At 38.7% G+C, this 20416-nt stretch overlaps 1 protein-coding gene across 1 annotated transcript in view; it reads right to left on the bottom strand.

The window, feature by feature from the left end:
• The window catches only part of HPSE2 (heparanase 2 (inactive)), a 157130-nt gene extending 142053 nt beyond the window's left edge, over positions 1-15077 (bottom strand). The window contains exons 1-2 of the mRNA XM_015816281.1: positions 14818-15077; positions 13726-13883 (exon numbers count right to left, since the gene is read on the bottom strand). Coding sequence (XP_015671767.1) covers positions 13726-13883; positions 14818-15077 — 418 coding nt within the window. The remainder of the gene's footprint in view (positions 1-13725; positions 13884-14817) is intronic.
• Positions 15078-20416: the final 5339 nt, after the last annotated feature.

The following is a 20416-nucleotide window of genomic DNA, read 5'->3' as shown; positions in this document are numbered from 1 at the left end:
CTGTTATTGGAAACACATTTTTGGTTCAAAATGTATTCTTTTTTAAAAAAAAAAAATCCTACTTTTTCATGCTAAGTGTATATACCCAAACTTTGGATGGATATTCTGGAGTACTAATAAAAACTTCAGTGATTTTTAAAACTGACATAATTCAGTCTTTGGAAGAAATAACTCCACTGCTAGATAGTTTCATGTATTTAAATTTATCTGATTAAAATCTACAAGGTAAATATATATTCTAAAATATTTTCAGTCAGACATCTGGTGTGTTAGAAAGTATGTTTTAGAATTAATGGAACATTTTATGGGTCATAAAGCTAAATCCTCCAATTATATTGCTTTTATTGTTTATTGTAGCCTGCATTGCTCCGTAAGAGGAAAAATAATAACACATTCACTTTTATCACACAATATGTCAATATCAACAGACTGCAGATAATGGATAAAGATATATTTCAGGAATTAATATTTCTATGCCACTTTTCACATTTCTGGGGAAGAAACAGAACAAGAGCGACTTCAGGCAACTCCACAGTTTTGTCTCCCTGTTTACTTTGATGCTACATAATTGAAGCAACAGGGGAAAATGCTATTCTTTGGTTCCTATCTTTCCCTGTGTAGGTAGTCCTCAATTTATGACCATAATTAAGTCCATAATTTCAGTCGTGACCATGCCCAATTTTACAATACTTTTTTCAATGAACATTAAGTGAATGCCACAGCCATTAAGCAAACCCTTTGTTTGCTATGGGGCAGGTTTTGCCAGAATCAAACACCAGTTTCTGGCAAAAATGTCATAAATCATGGTCACATAACCATAGGATGCAGCAAATGGCTATAAATGTAGACCAGTTGCTGTGCTTCCCAAACACGGCCAAGTGACTGCATGGGGAACCAGCCCTCGGAACTGAATCATAAGTCTTTTTTTCAGGTTCTGTTGTAACTTTGAACAGTCGCTAAGCGATTGGTCATTAGTCAAGGACTACCTGTAGGTCCATGGAAACTTTGCAACAAGGAAGGACTGATAATTCAGTTTCATATAAACAAAAAATCAGCATTCCTAAAGATGTATTAAAAACAAAAGGGAAGGGAGAGAAACTTTGCTATACTTCATGCAAATGGTGGGAAAGCAAAGGTAGAACACTTCACCCAGCCTGAGCAGAAGCCAAAATGATACCCAGTGGAAGATGAAAGGTTTGAATGGAGCATGAGCTTTGAAAGTTGATAGTTCACTGACTTAAGAGACCATTATTAGATAAACCACAAGATTATTTTTAAAAATGTAATGTAGGGAAGTGACCAGCTGCTGAATGGGAGAAGATAAGCAAAAGCTGCAGCTAATTGGAGGTGGTCCTGCTACTAGAATGGACATCATTTATATAGAATAGAATAGAATAGAATAGAATAGAATAGAATAGAATAGAATAGAATAGAATATCTTTATTGACATTGTGTAACTCACAACAAAATTAAGTTTATTCTGAAGGTCTTAGGATGGCTCAGGTCAGAAAACTGCCGTTTTAAATCAAAATTGGAAAACAGAGACAGGAGATACATTTTCAATCACTTGTGATTTGGAAGAAGATAGCATAATTTATTCCTGCACTCAGGAATCAGTGAGTGGCCAGGTGTTGAGATAAGCAGAAAGTGTGGGTCTGCTTATAGTTGATATTTGCATTCATGTAACTTGAGATGCCTTTACAAAAGACACTTTCCAGGTTTTGGATAAAAATGGCCTGTTTGTTTGCACATTTTTCAGCCAAAATAAATAGACAAGATGGCTATGCTCTCAGAACATGATGTTTTTAATAAATGACATCACATCACAAGGTTACAACTCAAAGTAGCTTATGAACCAGACCTACTACAGGCAATCTATTCACTCTATTGGTTTAAAAAATAACTTTTAGCCTTGCTTACCTTATAAATTCAAACAGCTTATATTTCCTATCTACGAGAATGTTCAAACATCTTGCAAAAAATTCCTATGAGTACTTTTCAGAAAAAAAAATAAGAAATACCAGCATGGAGCAGAGAGACAGAATGCTGACTGAGTAACAACTACTTAATTTCAATGCATAATCTTTGAATTTGCAAGAATCAGATACGTTCAAACCCCTGGACATCAATGGGAACCTATGGCTCTTTTCCAATCAACAGAACCCATAGTTAGTTTTTCACATGGAGTTTAACAGTTCTGTCAGAATAGTTCTAAAGAATAAAACATATACAAGCTCCACTGTACAAGATACATTCTCACCTCTGAATGAGAGAATGGAAAAGTAATTGTTCGACTGTGCCTACTGCATTCATGCAGATGTTGAGTCATTGTAAGGATTTTAAACAATCTGCTGCTCAGTTACTTGGGTGCTTTTTATAAACAATGAAAAGGATTTTAAAATATTTAAATATTTTTGACTATCTAAGATCTATTTAGTATAGAAATCCAAATCGGTTTTTCCAGTGTGATATTAAACGTCGAATTTGTTTAGTAGGTTCTACCAATATGTCTATTTTTATAACATAACATAACTAGTAAACATACTTTTGAACCGTTTTCGTAATTATTCTCTATCTTTCATTTTGTGAAAAGGATTGTCTATAGTTGTATAAACTAAGTTCATTACTGGAAAATCCCAAAAGTTAATATAGTACTCTTTAAGAAAGGGGGAGCATCAACTTCCAAATATTTAACCTTTTCAAAGAGAACTTATAATATTTCCACTCCCACAGTTTCAATTATCATTTCACAAATTAAAGCCCTACCTAAAATTTCACACTGAATTTGAATTGAGGAGATGGCGATATGAATGTCACTGTTTTTTAAAGCAATTATATTATAATGGATTACAAGGAGTCCTCGACTTATGACCATAATTGAGCCCAAAATTTCCATTGCTAAGCAGAATACAGAAATTTTAAAAAAAAGATAATGGGGAAAGAAAAAAATGTAAGATAAAAAGGGAAAAGAAAAAGAAAAGCATTGACTTCCGATTCCTTTTGGCACGGTAGAATGAGGTAAATAACATAAAACCTCAAGTTTTTACTTTTATATGTATATTTATTTGTATAACAACAAATTTCTATAACAACAAACCTATCCAATCAGCAAAACTTAATCAAAGTTTTATTTTTTTCCACCTCAAGCAGAAAGTCCAAAAGTTGGTTTCCAATTAGAAACAAAATTAATTGTATTCTTTTCTTTTAATCAAAGCAGTCAATTTAGCCATCTCTTTATCAACTTTTGCAGCCATTCCTCCATTGTGGAAATCAAAGTATCCTTCTATTTTTGTGCACAGAGCATTCTTGCTGCTGTCAGCATATAAAACATCAAAGTTCCAAAAACATTTTTCAAATTCTTTATTCGTTAAACCTAAAGGAAAAGTCTCGGGTTTTATATTTGTATTTACTTTAAGAATCTTCTGTATTAAGATATGAATCCTACTCCAATATTTCCTTGCTTTGTCACATGTCCACAATAAATGATAAAAAGTTCTTTCTTTACATTTACATTTACGTTTCCAATATTCATTTGAGGTACCTTTATACATTATTGACAATTTGTCCAGTGTTAAATATCAATGGTACATCATCTTATAAAATTTTTCTTTTAAATTATAATTTAATGTAAAAGTTAAAACTTTCATCCACATGTTTTCCCATTACTCAACCATTATATTATATCCAAAGTTCTTTGTCCACTGAATCATACAATGCTTTACATAATTATTCTCCAAGTTCAATTTCAATAGCAATTTATAAACCTTAGCAATAATGTGTTCATTACTACCACACAATAGGATTTCAAATTCATTTTTTACAAAATCAAATCCATAGCTTTTTAAATCTGATTTAAATCTTTCTTGCAACTGTAAATATGTAAACCAACAGCAAACACATCCTTCTGATTCCAGCTCCTCTTTAGTTTTGAGGATAGGGTCACCATGACTGAAAGATATTATTTGACCATAAATCCACCAGTCTGGCCTCGCCACCATTTCTTTTCTGAAAGAAGCTTCCTGGGGCAACACCCAAAGGGAGATCTTCGCAAAGAACTTTACTTTATATTTATTCCAAATTCTTAGGATGGCACATCTAACAAAATTATTGTTAAAATCAACATTTACTTTAACCTTATAATACCATAAATAGCTGTGTGAATCACTGAAGCTGTTAAGTTAGTAACATGGTTGTTAAGTGAATCTGGCTTTCTAATTGACTTTGCTTGTAAGAAGGTCGCAAAAGTTGGTCACATGACCCAGGGACACTATAACTGTCATAAATACATGCCAGTTGCCAAGTGTCCAAATTTTGATCATGTGACTATAGGGATGCTGCAACAGATGTTAAGTATGAAAAATGGTCATAAGTCACTTTTTTCAGCACCATTGTAACTTTGAACTGTCAATAAATGAATGGCTGTAAGCCGAGGACCACCTGTACACTCTTGAAAGCATCCATTTGAAATCACTATAAATAACATAAATATGTAACAGCTAGTTTGGTATATGAAACCATTTACTATCTTATAGGCAGGCATTCAACTAGCTTATTGGACTTGTGGCAGTATGTCTTAAAAATCCAATTTTTTAAAGAAGAAATGTTATAACAATATATATTCCCTGTATACTTTTTATTATAAAGGAAGATTTTTTATAAAAGAATCAACTGTTCATAAAATAGGAAGTAAGCAGAAGATGGATTATAAACAGTCATAAAACTTGCACTTCCAGTATTCTAAGAAGAATCTCTAGATCTTATACAGTCTGAGAATTCAGGTCAATGTCTTATCTTAGGAGTAACAAGACATTCAGACCTACATAAGCAAGTAAAAAAGAAGCAAAGAGATGCCTATACAGTTCTTCAAATATTTAGGTCAGGAAAGTGGCAGTAGAGAAAACATAACAAATTCAGGAACATTCTCATTAGATGTTATGCTTAAAATTTGGTGAATTCACAGTTCATAATCCAAGATCTTCTGGCTTCCAGAAAAATGTTATAATCTTGTGGAAAACGAAAGAACTCTTACGAATTCCGGAGGGGTTAGCAGAGAAGTTTAATTGCGCAAGGTCCAGAGCATATTAGAGATAGGCAATTCTGAACGAGGAGGGCGTGATTAGACTTCAGTTTTTATACTCCCCTCCTTAAAGAACAAAGGACTACACATTGAAATACACACTGTGATACATTAGGAACATTNATAGATTCTAGATAAATCATATCTTTAGGTTTAGCCAAAAAGGTCACACTATAATTTGCAGCTTAAACAAATCATCCAAGATGGTTATACAGATAAAAATATTGTATTGTATTGATCATTTGTATGAAAACTTGGCAAAAGCATTAATAAGAGATAGAAAGTAAAACACTTTTCCTAACAGATATCAACATATTTGATTTTTCATTACTGAAAAATCCCAAAAGTTAATATAGTACTCTTTAAGAAAGGGGGAGCATCAACTTCCAAATATTTAACCTTTTCAAAGAGAACTTATAATATTTCCACTCCCACAGTTTCAATTATCATTTCACAAATTAAAGCCCTACCTAAAATATCACACTGAATTTGAATTGAGGAGATGGCGATATGAATGTCACTGTTTTTTAAAGCAATTATATTATAATGGATTACAAGGAGTCCTCGACTTATGACCATAATTGAGCCCAAAATTTCCATTGCTAAGCAGAATACAGAATTTTTTAAAAAAAGATAATGGGGAAAGAAAAAAATGTAAGATAAAAAGGGAAAAGAAAAAGAAAAGCATTGACTTCCGATTCCTTTTGGCACGGTAGAATGAGGTAAATAACATAAAACCTCAAGTTTTTACTCTTATATGTATATTTATTTGTATAACAACAAATTTCTATAACAACAAACCTATCCAATCAGCAAAACTTAATCAAGTTTTATTTTTTTCCACTTCAAGCAGAAAGTCCAAAAGTGGTTTCCAATTAGAAACAAAAGTAATTGTATTCTTTTCTTTTAATCAAAGCAGTCAATTTAGCCATCTCTTTATCAACTTTTGCAGCCATTCCCCCATTGTGGAAATCAAAGTATCCTTCCATTTTTGTGCACAGAGCATTCTTGCTGCTGTCAGCATATAAAACATCAAAGTTCCAAAAACATTTTTCAAATTCTTTATTCGTTAAACCTAAAGGAAAAGTCTCGGGTTTTATATTTGTATTTGCTTTAAGAATCTTCTGTATTAAGATATGAATCCTACTCCAATATTTCCTTGCTTTGTCACATGTCCACAATAAATGATAAAAAGTTCTTTCTTTACATTTACATTTACGTTTCCAATATTCATTTGAGGTACCTTTATACATTATTGACAATTTGTCCAGTGTTAAATATCAATGGTACATCATCTTATAAAATTTTTCTTTTAAATTATAATTTAATGTAAAAGTTAAAACTTTCGTCCACATGTTTTCCCATTACTCAACCATTATATTATATCCAAAGTTCTTTGTCCACTAAATCATACAATGCTTTACATAATTATGTAAAAATATTATTTCTGTTATACATAACCCAAGATTTGTTGAAGAAACCATGGATAAAACAAAGCAAGACTGAAAGTGATGCGTGAATCCAGTCTATGTTTAGAATGAAGTAACCACACTATGGTCTAATGATCTGGGTCCTTATTGACCATTTCACTGTCTGTTCAATTTCAATAGCAATTTATAAACCTTAGCAATAATGTGTTCATTACTACCACACAATAGGATTTCAAATTCATTTTTTACAAAATCAAATCCATAGCTTTTTAAATCTGATTTAAATCTTTCCTGCAACTGTAAATATGTAAACCAACAGCAAACACATCCTTCTGATTCCAACTCCTCTTTAGTTTTGAGGATAGGGTCACCATGACTGAAAGATATTATTTGACCATAAATCAACCAGTCTGGCCTCGCCCCCATTTCTTTTCTGAAATAAGCTTCCTGGGACAACACCCAAAGGGAGATCTTCGCAAAGAACTTTACTTTATATTTATTCCAAATTCTTAGGATGGCACATCTAACAAAATTATTGTTAAAATCAGCATTTACTTTAACCTTATCATACCATAAATAGCTGTGTGAATCACTGAAGCTGTTAAGTTAGTAACATGGTTGTTAAGTGAATCTGGCTTTCCAATTGACTTTGCTTGTAAGGTCGCAAAAGGTGGTCACATGACCCAGGGACACTGTAACTGTCATAAATACATGCCAGTTGCCAAGTGTCCAAATTTTGATCATGTGACTATAGGGATGCTGCAACAGATGTTAAGTATGAAAAATGGTCATAAGTCACTTTTTTCAGCATCATTGTAACTTTGAACTGTCAAAGTTCAAAGTTCAGAGAAGCGTTTATAATTCCTTGAAGCCAGGCTCGTGTCCCTCCTGGCTGGTACTGGCGGCTCGGGAGGGTACACGAGCCTGGCTTCAGGGAATTATAAACGCTTCTCTGTGGGAGGGTGCCTTTCCCACGGCCCTCAAAGAGGCGGTGGTGAGGCCCCTCCTTAAGAAGCCTTCCCTGAACCCAGATGTATTGGCCAACTATCGTCCAGTCTCCAACCTTCGCTTTGTCGCGAAGGTTGTTGAGAGTGTGGTTGCACAGCAGTTTCCTCGGCACCTGGAGGAAACAGTCTATCTAGACCCTCTCCAGTCGGGCTTCAGGCCGGGTTACAGCACGGAAACGGCATTGGTCACGTTGGTTAATGATCTCTGGAGGGCCCGGGACAGGGGCTACTCCTCTGTCCTAGTTCTTTTGGACCTCTCGGCGGCTTNTCCTTCATTTATGGGAAGAGAAAACAGCCATAAATAGATCTATGCTTGCAGAATGCAACCCAAGTCTAGCTATTGATCTACATTTTATTATTACATGCTTCTGACAGGTTCATGCCTAGAAGTCATTTTGTTATAAGACTCCCAGTATTTTCCAAAATTATCACATTCTGTGTCTGTGGAAAATCCTGCTTGTAACTCTTGGTTCTTGTACAGAACATCCAGTAAGAAAGCTTGGCCGTGGGCAGGAAATCCCCCTACCACACCTTTCTGATTTACACTGATTCCTGATACACACCACATGTGTCCCCTCCCTCCTCCCCCCATTTGCTAAGGTTCTGTTCCACATTTAAGTGATGAAAAGTTAAGACCTATGGTTACAACTTCTATGAGAAACTTCATTTTGAAGGGCTGCTACATTTCAAGTTTATTGCCATGAGGAAAAATGAAGAAACAAAAGGCCACAGTCACTCAACAGCAAAGAAATCTGGGTGAAGACATTTAGTAAGTGTAAGTTCTCTACCAAACTTGTTGAAATATTGACCTCTGGGCTGAATGAATATTTATTTCTGCGAATCTTTAATATGAATCAGCTTCAGTTCCTGGTCCAAGAAGTTTTATGCTACAGAGAAAGTTTTCCTTTTAACTTTTAAACGACAGCAGCTTCAACAAAGCAAGTTGCAGTGGGGAAAGGGGGGGAGAGGGAATAAAACAGACAGAAATCTGTGTAGAGAATGTGGCACATTCTTTTATCAGGTGAAATTGAGAGGGTACATGCAGTAGGAATCTCAGCCCGTACTGCCCTTCCTGACCAAGATATCAATACTAAAAATAACTTCTACAATAAAAAAAGAAATAGAATTGGGGTATGCATGGGGAGTTGTTTGACAAAGCAGATAAAATCTCCATAAACCACTTAAAGTCATCAGGTTGAAATGGCATAGAAGTTATACTTAGTAAACATCTAAATAATAAAATAAGGTACTTTCTCTTTTGTCAACTTGCTCAGCGGAGTTTGTCTGGGATTAATTGGTTGCCCTGGTAATGGCTTTTAAAAAACCAAACAGCCTCCTGGATCAGATAGCCAAAGAAAGACTGGAAGATGGGTATGTCTGTGTGTCTACTACTTTTCTTTTTGAATTAAAAAAGACATGCTTGCTTGTCTCTAATCATACATTACACTGTTTATTCTAAAGATGACATTCATAAAACCACCCATGTTGGCACACAGCAGCTCTTTTAAAAATGGTCTATTTAAAATATATGAAGTATAATTGCATTAATTTGGACATTTATGCTAAGTTCCTAAGAATAAAAGTTTGTATTTATTGAGAACACTGAATGTGGATTAAGTTACTATTTAATGTACTGTATATTCCAACTAGTATCCTTAATTTTTATTTATTTATTCAATAGTAATTCAGTAATGTGCTCAAAGGAGTTTACTCTCATGAAAAGATACAGAGAATCTGTACAAAGAACATAGCTTTCAGATTAGTATTTAAAACTTAGAGATCACCTCTTACAACTTTATCTGGAAAAGTATGCAGTCTGCATAACATAACAGAGTAAGTAAACTATTTCATACATTGAAAACTAACGTTCCATAGCCTTCCAAAGTACAAGAATGTAATTTCAAAACATTTAATTTATCAGCGAAATTTCAGTCATGGATTTGTATCTCCCAGTCCTATCTTCCATCCAGCTATAATGTATGAATAATAATGCAATTTTCAATTGTAAGAATTGCTATTATTATGAAGCCTTTTTTAACATTTAGGAGAAAATACTATGTGCTTGATGAATAAAATTATTTGCAAGTTTCATAAGCTAGGCCCACTCTTCTGGACATTAATTGAAGTGAATTTGAGAACATATCAGAAGACATATCAATATTTATCATGCAGGAGAAGTGCTAGACTAATTAAATAGAGCCCTGTTATTCTAGGATATGAAACTTTCAGAAGACTCTCAAGGATACGATTGGTAACTTGATAGCTTTCTTTAAATATGGTAGTTACTGACAAAACAATAAATGCAAGTAAATATTACAGTATTGCAGCCAGAATTAATTTTGAATATATTTTACTGATAATTAATGCAAGTCTTCAATCCCCAGGAATCAGCTAGCATATACTAACTCATGTTTAACCACTTAATTTTTATTATTATAAAAATAATACATTCTGTAATAAAATCCACATCCTAAATATAGTACATTGCTTTAAAATGTTCAATTGACATTGGTATTAGGAGGTGCATAAACACACTTTTAGAGTAAAAAAAACTTGAAACAGTCATTTGAATTTTGCGATCTAGTAAGTACATTTTTATTCAATGATTAAATGTGCCTAAATATATCTGCAACATTGAGGAAAAAATGTATATGACAGGCCTTATCTTATTATTCTGTCAAAATTCAAGGTTATTATTTTTGTGCTGGGGAGAATAATTCACCTTCATGTGGAAGGGAATTTCAGTTCATCCAAATACAGCTCTGGATAGAAAATAAATAAATATAAATAATTAAATGGTAAGAAAAGTACAAATACAGTTTGCTCCTAAAGCTGCTTCTAATGAAGGGAAACATAACGGGGATGATTGGGAATTCATGGGAAATCTTTTCAGGACCACTTTTTTAGCACAGTTTATTTCCGTTTTAAAAGCTGTGATATCTTGACTCCAAACAGATGCTAATGGACGGCGGTTAGAAATTAGGTAGGAAACAGATTAGTTCATTATGGTAAATTACTGGGCTCAACTGATATATCTGGAACAGAGAAGAGGATTTTAGAAAATTGTTTCCTTCAATCATTAGAAAGAAAAGGTAACTGCCTCAGTATATGGTAGGAAAAAAATATATAATGAAGGAGGTCTGGATGGAAAAGTGACAAAATGTTATTGCTGATTTAAATACAAACTATTCCATTTCAAAATGGCAATTGGGACAGGAATAGATGCTGTTCTCAGTTTTAGAATGAAATGCCCTCACGTTTTGTTCTATTTATAGGCTCCTCATGAAGATAAGTTATATAATATGAAGCATTTAGAAAAATAAGAAATGGTTGTTTGGTGGTAATCAGTCTAGCATTTTTCACTCTCCAAGAACAGTATAAAAAGGGATAATATAGAAAGTGATGCTTATTAATTCTGTTATCAGGGAAAAAAAGCCCCTAATATTAATGGCAGCCTTCAAGTAGCATAGGTGGCAGCAAACTGAAATAAGAGCAGACAGAAAAGTGCCTCCCAAAATGAGCAATTCAATTCCATCACAGTTCCCTTTGGTAGATTACATTCTAGGTACAGCATGTTAACTAAAGCACAAAATAGGAATTAAACTACTGATTGATTTTGAAACATTTTTCCTTTCGGAGAAATTTTCAATGGAAACCTCTGCCTTTATTATAATGGTACATTAATACTACCACCTCACTTTCAAAAAAATGGCAACACATGGAACAGTGTCTCTTCCACTGCCAAATGTAGGTTTTCACTAATAATTTTTCTTCTGGTGTCACCATTGTCAGGTACACTGGGGCTTCCATGTTTCCTTTCCCTAATACTCCCTTATTAGTAGTATATTCATGGGGAAATGAATAAAAAAAACTAAGGAATTACAGCATATTGTGATCCAAACAGGAGAATAAATGTATGGAAATTTTAGTACACAACCCACAGTATCAATGATGCCTCAAGAGGACTTCCATCTATTCACATCAAAAGTTCATACTGTGAGATTGTACCATGTGACATTATTTCTTCTTTGCACTTTTTCAACATATCACAGAATATTTCCTGGAAAGCATGTATTTCACTTCTTTCTATAACAAATTGTCTCAAACATACATAGCCATCATGTTATTGCATTTTGGAGTAATCAATGCTATGTAAAGCACAGAAACGGAATATGAAGTTGTAAGTGAAGGAAATTGATATTAGAAAAAAGAAGAAAAATAACTCAGGCTACAATGTCATTCACTATTCCTCTCCATGTCTTTTTACCCTTGCAAATCTCCCTTGTTTTCCTTTTATTTGTACCTTGATTTTCACACTGCCTTTAAACTTGTATCTCTTTTGAAGAGTCTTGCTAATTCCAACTATAACTTTGTCATCTTCTCCATCCCCTCTACCCATTCATTCTTTTACTATATGTTTGTTCAGTCTTCCTTCATTCTCTCTAAATGACAGTTGGTCACTCATCTTTGTATTCAATCTCATTTTAATTACCACCAACCATTCTTGATCATATACATTTGTGTTTTATTGTACACATTTCTTAAGCAACATATACCTACTGTATTCAACTTAGTTCTCTGAGGCTCCAGACATGCCCTATTTATTAATCACAAGGCTTTTGGTGGCTCACAAAGTAAACAATAATAATATAAAAACAATATAAAAACAAAAGGCAATTAAACCCCAGACAGAACATCTGGCATCAGATCCAGAAAGGTTCTGTCTTCAGCTATTTTCAGGGGGCAGACAATCTTGAAGACTGCCATTAACAATTGGAGAGAAGCAAACACTTATATAACAACTAGTTTCACCTCTTTCAATTAACAGCCATTCCTCACAACAGACCACATACTACCCACTTCCTTAGTATCAACATTTGCATCTCTTAATATTTCTTTGTGAATTTTACCATCTTTAGCAAATATTCCACAAGGTATAAACATTCTTGTATTTCTTCATCATTTATATAGGCAATTGTTCATTCCATTTTCTCTCAGCCACAACTATATTGGGTTTTGATACCTTAATTTTCACATTTCTGCTCCTCATCCATACTGCATTTGGATTTGTCACAAAAAATCATCTGCATATAAAATATTTGTTCATACCCTAACTACCACATTTTTAATGTTTCCAAAAATGTCTTTATTTATTTATTCATATCTGTTTTATTAGATATGAATAAAGTTAATTGCTATCATGAATGAGTGACAATAAGCTAATTGTTTGTCTCTCAGATATTATCAATAATTAGTTCAGGTCAGTTAGTAAAGGCAAATTATAATTTATAAATTATAATTTGCCTTTACTAACCGACCTGAACTAATTATTGATAATATCTGAGAAACAAACAATTAGCTTTAAAAGAATAATAGGCCATCGTACTAAATCATAGTGAATTTAAAGTTACACATCATCAAGAAATGTTTTTTCCTTGAGAAATGGAATATAAATATAAAATAAATACATTAATAAAGTGTTTATAACATTCACAGTTCTTGTTTGAGCAAGTATGTCTGTAAGTACTGGAAGAACTTAGTTTTCAACTTCATTCAGCGTGTTTCTGAAATGCCTTGGATGAGGGACATAAGATATGGACCCTGATTCTACAAATTAGCTATTGTGATGACAGCCCTCTCTTCTTATTTGCCTGATTTAAGTAACCCCAGAAATACAAATAACTTTTGTCAATACAACCTTTTCATACACGTGGTTACTGTCTATCTAACCAAGATACTTCCAACATGTTGGAAGCACAGTGTTGTGCTTCTTGTACAAACGAAAGCAGCAGATTTCTTTATATTGTAGCTTGTGCTCCAGTTTTTGTTATTGACCAGCTGCCTGGGACTTGGGAAGTATATAGTTGACAATTTTCTATGACACTCACATGGGGTAAGAGAGAAATAATACAGGAGTCCCAAACTTCTCAGCCTAGGATAGTTTAGAAACAAAAGCATAAAAAGCTTCTTATTTCCCGCTGGACACTTTTTTGTGAACAGGTATGGACTCAGTCATAGCACCCACATTTCCCACAAACTTGTTTTTATCCCTGCACTTCCCTTGGTCCCTTGAAAGAGGTGCCACCAAAGGCCTCCCTCAGGATGTCTGGCCTTGGCCTCCGGTGACCCAGGCGCCTTTGGCTTGCTCCTCTCCGAGACTGTCTGAGAATCCCTCCCCAGGACCTTCCAGCCCCTGAGGCCTGATTCTCACCGTCCTCGTAGTTCTTGAGGTAGTAATCCGGTCCCGGTCCACCCCGGCTCTTGGCTGGGTTCTTCACGTTCTGGAACTGCAAAAAGTCGGTCCTTTTGCCCGCGAAGCGGAGAAAGGCGGGCGCCAGGCCACGCGCCAAGGTCACTAAGCGCCGGGAGCTGCAAAGCAAGGGGCTGAATGAGCGAGGACGAAAAAGGAAGGGAGCGAGGCTGCACGGCTGCCACGGGCTGGGCGCGGCGCCATCGCGGCTCCGGTGCCCGTCAAGAAACGGCTCGCCAAGCCGGAAGCTATCAGCGCAGCTCCGGGAGAGGCCCCAAAAGCAGAGTACCCTGGCTTGAATTCCCGCACCAGCTGCTGGAGGAAAGCGCCGGAGAGCCAAGCGCCCGTTCCCCCAAGATTGCCACAGGGACGGCGGCGGGTCTCGGGAAAGGCGCCACGAAGGGCACTTGCGCCTTCTCGACGGAGCTGGCGTTGCCCTCGCCATCTCCGCGGAGGTCCCTTTCTCTACCTCCCCCCCCTCCCCACGTGCTTGGGACAACAGGCGGCGCAGCGATTGGCTGTCGGCGGGGAAGCCCGTGTTGTCCCGGCCAGCGGAGCAGAAGGAGCCGAGTTTCTTTTGCCGCCTGAGGTGGGCAGATCGTCCGGCGTTCCCTCGCCACGGCCACTTGTGGCATCGCCCGCGGCTCCTCTCCTGTTTTCTCTTCCCGGATCAAAATCGCCAGAGGAGACGGGAAGGCTGGGGCCTGGATACTGCCCCGGGGGGGGGGGCTCCTCACGGGAGGCAATTTGAGACCCCCTGCAGATCTCTAGGGATGACATCCGCCCGAGCAAACCTCCGGAGAGGGGCGGGGGGGGGGAAAGACAAGCAGCGAGGGTTTTCCGAACGGCGGATACGTTTCCGAGATGCTTTTCTCCATTACAAACATGTGCATCTTAATAGGAACCATGGCCCGGCCTCTTCGCCGCGGCTCTGCGGGCCGTGGGAGCCCGGAGGGCGCACGGGTCTAACCGCAGTGGGGGGCCACGAGGGCTGGAAGAGCTAAAAAAACAAAACGCGGCGTGCGGAGAGAAACCCGAGAGCCGCCCCCTTACCTGAGGAAGTCCAGCCAGCCGTCGTGAAGGATTGAAGGGTCCAGTTGCAGCGAGAGGAAGTTCTCGCTGGTGACACGGAGGGAGCTCCTGGTACTCACGTCCAGGAGGATGAGCGTCCTGCCCGGGGTGCCCTGCGGGCTTGTCCTGGCGGGAAGCCGCTTCACCCCGGCCTGAGAGGGGAGAGAGAGGTGAGCCAACAGCGCCAGTCCAGGGGCCAAAAAGGCCAAGAAGCCAGAAGGGCCAGAGCCGGGGCAGGGCATGCTGGGCCGAGGGGGGCTCCCCAATTAAGTCCCGCGCCGGGCACAGCCAGTCCCGGGCAGCTAATTGTCCGGAGTGCAAAGCGTGGGGGCGCGCTGCCTTTTTTCCCTCCCCCTCCTCCCCCCCAATGTTTTGGTGCTGGGGGAAGAGGGGAGCTCACGCCCCTGACCAGCCTTCCCCGGGGCCGGTGCCAAGACGCCTTGTTCGCCAGCGCCGCCCCTAGAAGAGTCGCCGCCTGCGGACATTTTCGCGTTTCCAAAGGTAAAGGAGAATCGTTCCTAGCTTAACGCTCTCGGCCCGGGATCCCCAAGGGCCCAGGCTGGTTCCCTATAAAGGATGACGGCTGCAGGCAGCGAACGGTTTTTTCTTCCCCCCCCCCCCAAAGGCCTTTCCCCCTCTGCGATTGTTTAAAAGACATCTCTCCAGAAATTGCAAACAATCCTTTTGCTTAAGGGTAGTTTTGCCACCGGAGCCTCACCTGGGCGGGTCAACCAGAGCCCCGAAATAGATTGCATTGTTCGGTCTATTATTGCTCAGTCGCGGAGGCAGTGCTGGCGGTTCGGCAGAGATCTGGAGCCCGTGTAGAGGCAGGCGGGGAGGGGTCGATCGCCGAGGGTGGAGGCGAAAGAAAAACGTTAACTTTTAGCCTTTGCTTTTCTTTTTTTCCTGGTTTCTTCTGCGTTCTTACCGAGCAGTCAGAAAACCAGAAGTGCTGGTGGAAGGGTGCAGGGCTACTAGCAGCGATTTACCCGCGCTGCCTGAGGCCGAGAGAGGAGTCCAGCCATAGCCCGATGCCGCCGAGAAAGAAAGAAAGAAGCGCTGGGGATTCAAGAGAAAGCGCTGCCCTGAAAAGCAGAGCTCGGCGAGGAGGAAAACCGGAACGAGATGGAGCGGTGAGTCCAGCCATCTTCTAGGCCAGGAGGGTAATTTTTCCCATATTGGAAAAGCAGCCTTTCTCCAAACAACCGAGAAAAGTTCTGAGAAAATGCCCCCCCTCAAATCTTTGTACCCCCTTACCTCTCTACTTTCGGCGCAGTCGCCTTCCGCCTTTTCTTGGGAACCTCTCTCTTTTCTCTGCAAGAAGAATCAAAGGCAGCGGCAGAGGTATTTTTCCAGTCGGAAGAGTCGGGAGCTGAGCTGCCATACCGGACAGGCTGAGGATAAGCGAGGCGGCCGAAAGAATTGATCCAGTTTTGTCTCGTAGGCAACTGACAGAGGCGCCTGAAGGCAGATCATCGCCACTCCCCCCTTCTTTGGGAGAGATTCACTGTGGGCCACGGGATAACTCCAGTTCAAAACAAGCCTCCAACGGCGCTTTTAGTGGACGTCGGTACCCCCTTCCTTTTGACGCGTCGGTCTGACTTTTCTGGGTATAAGATCCATACGGAGCAAAGGGAAATTGCTCCGGAGTAAATCTGCGCGACCCTAATCTCCCACGCAGTACTGAACACGAAATCAACTCCAGAGAAATGCAGACCAAGCCTTTTCCAAAAAAGAAATATTTTCGGTGGAATTAGGTTGCTAAACAGTTGGAAGAGCTGGTCTCTTCTGAGCCTTGTTTACATGCAGCTTGCTGGTGCCGCGGCTGAAACAGCGAAGCAGTCCCCACAGAGTGGCTGGCGGGCAGCTTTATTATTATTTTTTTTAACCTCTGCGCCGAGACAGCCGGTACGCCTTTAAAGACCGTTCTTGTATACTCATCTCCTGCCCACACCATTTGTGGCCTAAAAAGAGGAACTTCAATACACCTCCTTTTGTCAGTATAAGCCTACCTTACAGGACACACACACACGTGCGCTCCCCCCCACACACAAAAGAAACGCACCTCAAAACGTTAGGGACTGTAGATGAACGATCAGAATTCTGCAGTTTTTCGAGTATCAGATATTGTCTTCAGAAAGTGGGGCTGTGTGAGTCATGTCTACCATAAAGTGAAAACTATTGAGTTTAGTCGACTGCATCTGATTTATGGCTCAAGAGACTAGGATTAACCTTCCTTCCTTTCACTGAATACTGTGCCATAGGAAGCGCCTCAGTGAAATCTGAGAGGTGAATCGGTTGCACTTTATGGATATAAGTCTAAAAACATTCCTACTCACGAGTATGTTTCAGGTATCACCAGTAGGATGTTCCTGAAATTGTATTTGTTGCACAAGACAATCGCTGGTTACTTATGTCTTTGTGGACTTCAGATCATCCTCCTGTCCTGTGTATCTTTAATTAAAAAATAAATCCTATCAACCCTATTGGAGTTTACTCCTGAATAAATAAGTACTATATAACAAGAATGCGGCTACGGTAATAATTATTTGATCAGCAAGCCTTCATCAATTTGCAGTAGGATTTATCCCATCACAAACTACAAACAAAATGAATGATTAATTAACAGAGAACTTTTCACAGCTGTTGACCGGAGGGAGACATTCCTTATTTTATGCTCCTAATATTTCCAAATGATGAAATATGCATTTTTGCAACAAATTGTCCTGTTATAGCCATTTATAAACACCTTCTGCTAAGGTTCACTAGGATGGAGGTGCAGCCAACAGCGTTAAAACATTTCAGCTAGGAAAGGTGCTGTATCTGATGTCTGCTTAGAATCAGGGAGAAGCAGCAAGGGTGGAGGAATGGGTTACAGTACTAAACTTACCTGGCCCAGAGAAATATATTAAGTAGTCATCGCATTGGTCTTGCCTAGTGTCTCCTTGTCAGAAGATGGCTGCGTAAAGTAATTGGACTGAGCCCTGAATTTGGAAGAGCACGCTGAAAGATGGGGATAATATTGCTCTTCCTTTATGAATGTAAATCGTTCTCCATTCCCGAAGGTAGTCCAACAGAGTCCTTGAGCCCAGTAGCTCCTTTTCTTCTACCCTCTCCCCCTCCCCTTTCTTTTGACAGTATCCAGATCCAGGGCTAGGAAACTTTAAAACAGTGATTTGGGTATGTAACTACTAGATTCTTCAGTGCTACTTTGTGGAAAATTTATTAAAGCAGATTAACGTCTCTCTGAGTGTGCTCAGATTATTGATCATTCTTATTCCAGTACATCTTCCAATTATATTAAAAGGCATCAAGTTTACAAGATTTCCAATATTAATTGCCCATGAAGCATAGTTTATCCAATTATTTAAATTTAATTAAACTCAGGTTTTTTTGCATCTTTCAGTTCTGCAAATTAAGATATCCTAAAATAAACTTGGGAATTCTCACAGGAAGCATGTACTCTATTTTCTTTCAACTGAATATCTTTTACGTATAAGATGAGCTGAAAGGGCATAGTAAGTAACTCTTTTCCATTTATTTTAAAGCATTGGTGGTTTTATGAAATCATTTCTTTTTTTGATACATAGAGCATGTAAGTATTTTAAAATCCTTGTCACCAAGGATTTCTGATAATCTTTTATTTCTCTCCAAATTAATATGCTAAATATCCATCTGAAAAATCTGGATGCTTCTTCACTGTGCCATTGATATCTGAAAAGCTATGAGGGTGATGCTATTAAAAAAACCCTTCTTAATACTACTATTAGTAATAGTAATGTACTAAATTTATATGCCACCTGCACCTAACTTAATAATCTTATGCTTATTATCAGATAAACTTCCCTCATCTTCAAAGTGTCACAAGGCCTCTGTCATTTTTACCTCCTCCAAAGGTCCAAAGTTACTTCTATTGTTTCTCGATGGCTGCTGCAATCCATTGAATCAGCATTTCTAAAGATCCCTTTGAAATGTCCAGCAAGAGCTGGTTTGGAAGCAGCAATTGTTGCAACCAACTCAGAAATGCCACTCTTTGTAGGACTTCTTTCTGCGACCTGAGGAAGAGCTTGTTTTCTTCCATTATAATAAAAGATGAAATATGTATTGCTGACCATTTATCTCTAGTTCCAGTATAATTCTACTAACTAGCAGACTACAATACCAACCTGTTCCCTATAAGAGAGTCCCATTGAAAATATCTTTTAGGAGTAGGCTAAAACATTTCCTACACTTATACGCTTAAACAGTGCACATGCTCTAATTATAGCATTTGCCTTATATTCATGTGAAATAATTGTGGTATATGGAAATAAATGTTGTTTAACAAATGAGATTGGCGTCTATGGAAAATCCAAAAATAAAGCTGAGTTCACAGTACAAAGAGTATGTTCTAATTCAATTCTGCATCTCTACCCTGCCTGGTGTTTCCCTTCAGTTTGATCCTGAAAACCTAAGCAAGGTCTGTCTTGTTGAGTTCTTGGATGGGAGACCACCATAAAATTCAAGAACTGTGGACCACCCAGAATAAACATCCCTGAAGGTGGTAATGATAAATCTTTTTTAGTGAAGGAAACTACAAGGGTTTATTCAGGGGATCAACTCAAAAATATCTTTATTTTTATTTATCTGCGTATACAGTAGATAAGGAACTGTCAGTGATTAGACTGGTTTTTTCTTGTGTTTGGGATCTAGATTGAGATGTCCTAGGCGTTAATTGGGATGGGAGAAGAAGTTTAAAAAAGGGGGGTGGAGGCAGAGAACTACAGCTTCTCTCAAAGTTTCTTCGCCGCTGAACCTGCGTGGAGAAAGCAAAGAAAAAAAAAGATTTTTGCCAACTGTAGTATCCGGCAGAGGACGCACTACAGAGCTTCTGAAGCTTTGATTTGCCTTCCAGTACAACACTATCTAACATTGCTTTATGTCGGAGCTACCGTTCCCTGAGTGCCTCCTGGCGGCCAAAATTCAGGTCAGTGCCTGAGAACTAGAGGAGATTCCTAAAATGCAAGCGGCTACGTATTAGATAGCGGGAAGTGGGGGGGGGGGGTATTAAAGAACCTACAGCACATCCGTAGATCCTTCCTCGCATCTTGGAACTCTGTGGAACTGTAAAGAGAAAGCAAGCTGAGTATACCTCGCTCCTTGTCTCTGCCAGTCAAATGAAAGGATGGTAGAAACAAAAAAAACTCTGCCGTGGGCCCATTTAGTCCAGCATTCTCTACCGCAAAGGAGCCAAGTGCATTTTGGAAGTCCGCAAACGTGGTGGATCACGCAGGCATTTCTCGGCGGTCCTCTTTTGGAGTTATATTTAAAATATGCTGCCAGTGGTTCACTAATGCGTGAAAGTGTGGATTCTTCTAGCCGAACCCGCTGGTGCGCGTGGAAACAATTTTTTTAACTTAATGTTTTATACAGTTAAACAATGATTACCAGTAGCTACTGGTGTGAACTGAAGTTCCGTGTCTGCATTAATTGAATGAGAGGGAACACAAAGTTGTCCAGTTGTGCACCAACTCACTCTTGCCTGCCCGTTCTTGTGATTACATTACCCGTGGCATTCCCGAGAAAAACACTACTATTGTGC

The sequence above is a fragment of the Protobothrops mucrosquamatus genome, unplaced genomic scaffold (genome assembly GCF_001527695.2).
Source record: "Protobothrops mucrosquamatus isolate PMUCROS unplaced genomic scaffold, P.Mucros_1.0 scaffold419, whole genome shotgun sequence".
Lineage (NCBI taxonomy): Eukaryota > Metazoa > Chordata > Lepidosauria > Squamata > Viperidae > Protobothrops > Protobothrops mucrosquamatus.
This window is presented reverse-complemented; position numbering and strand designations above follow the sequence as displayed.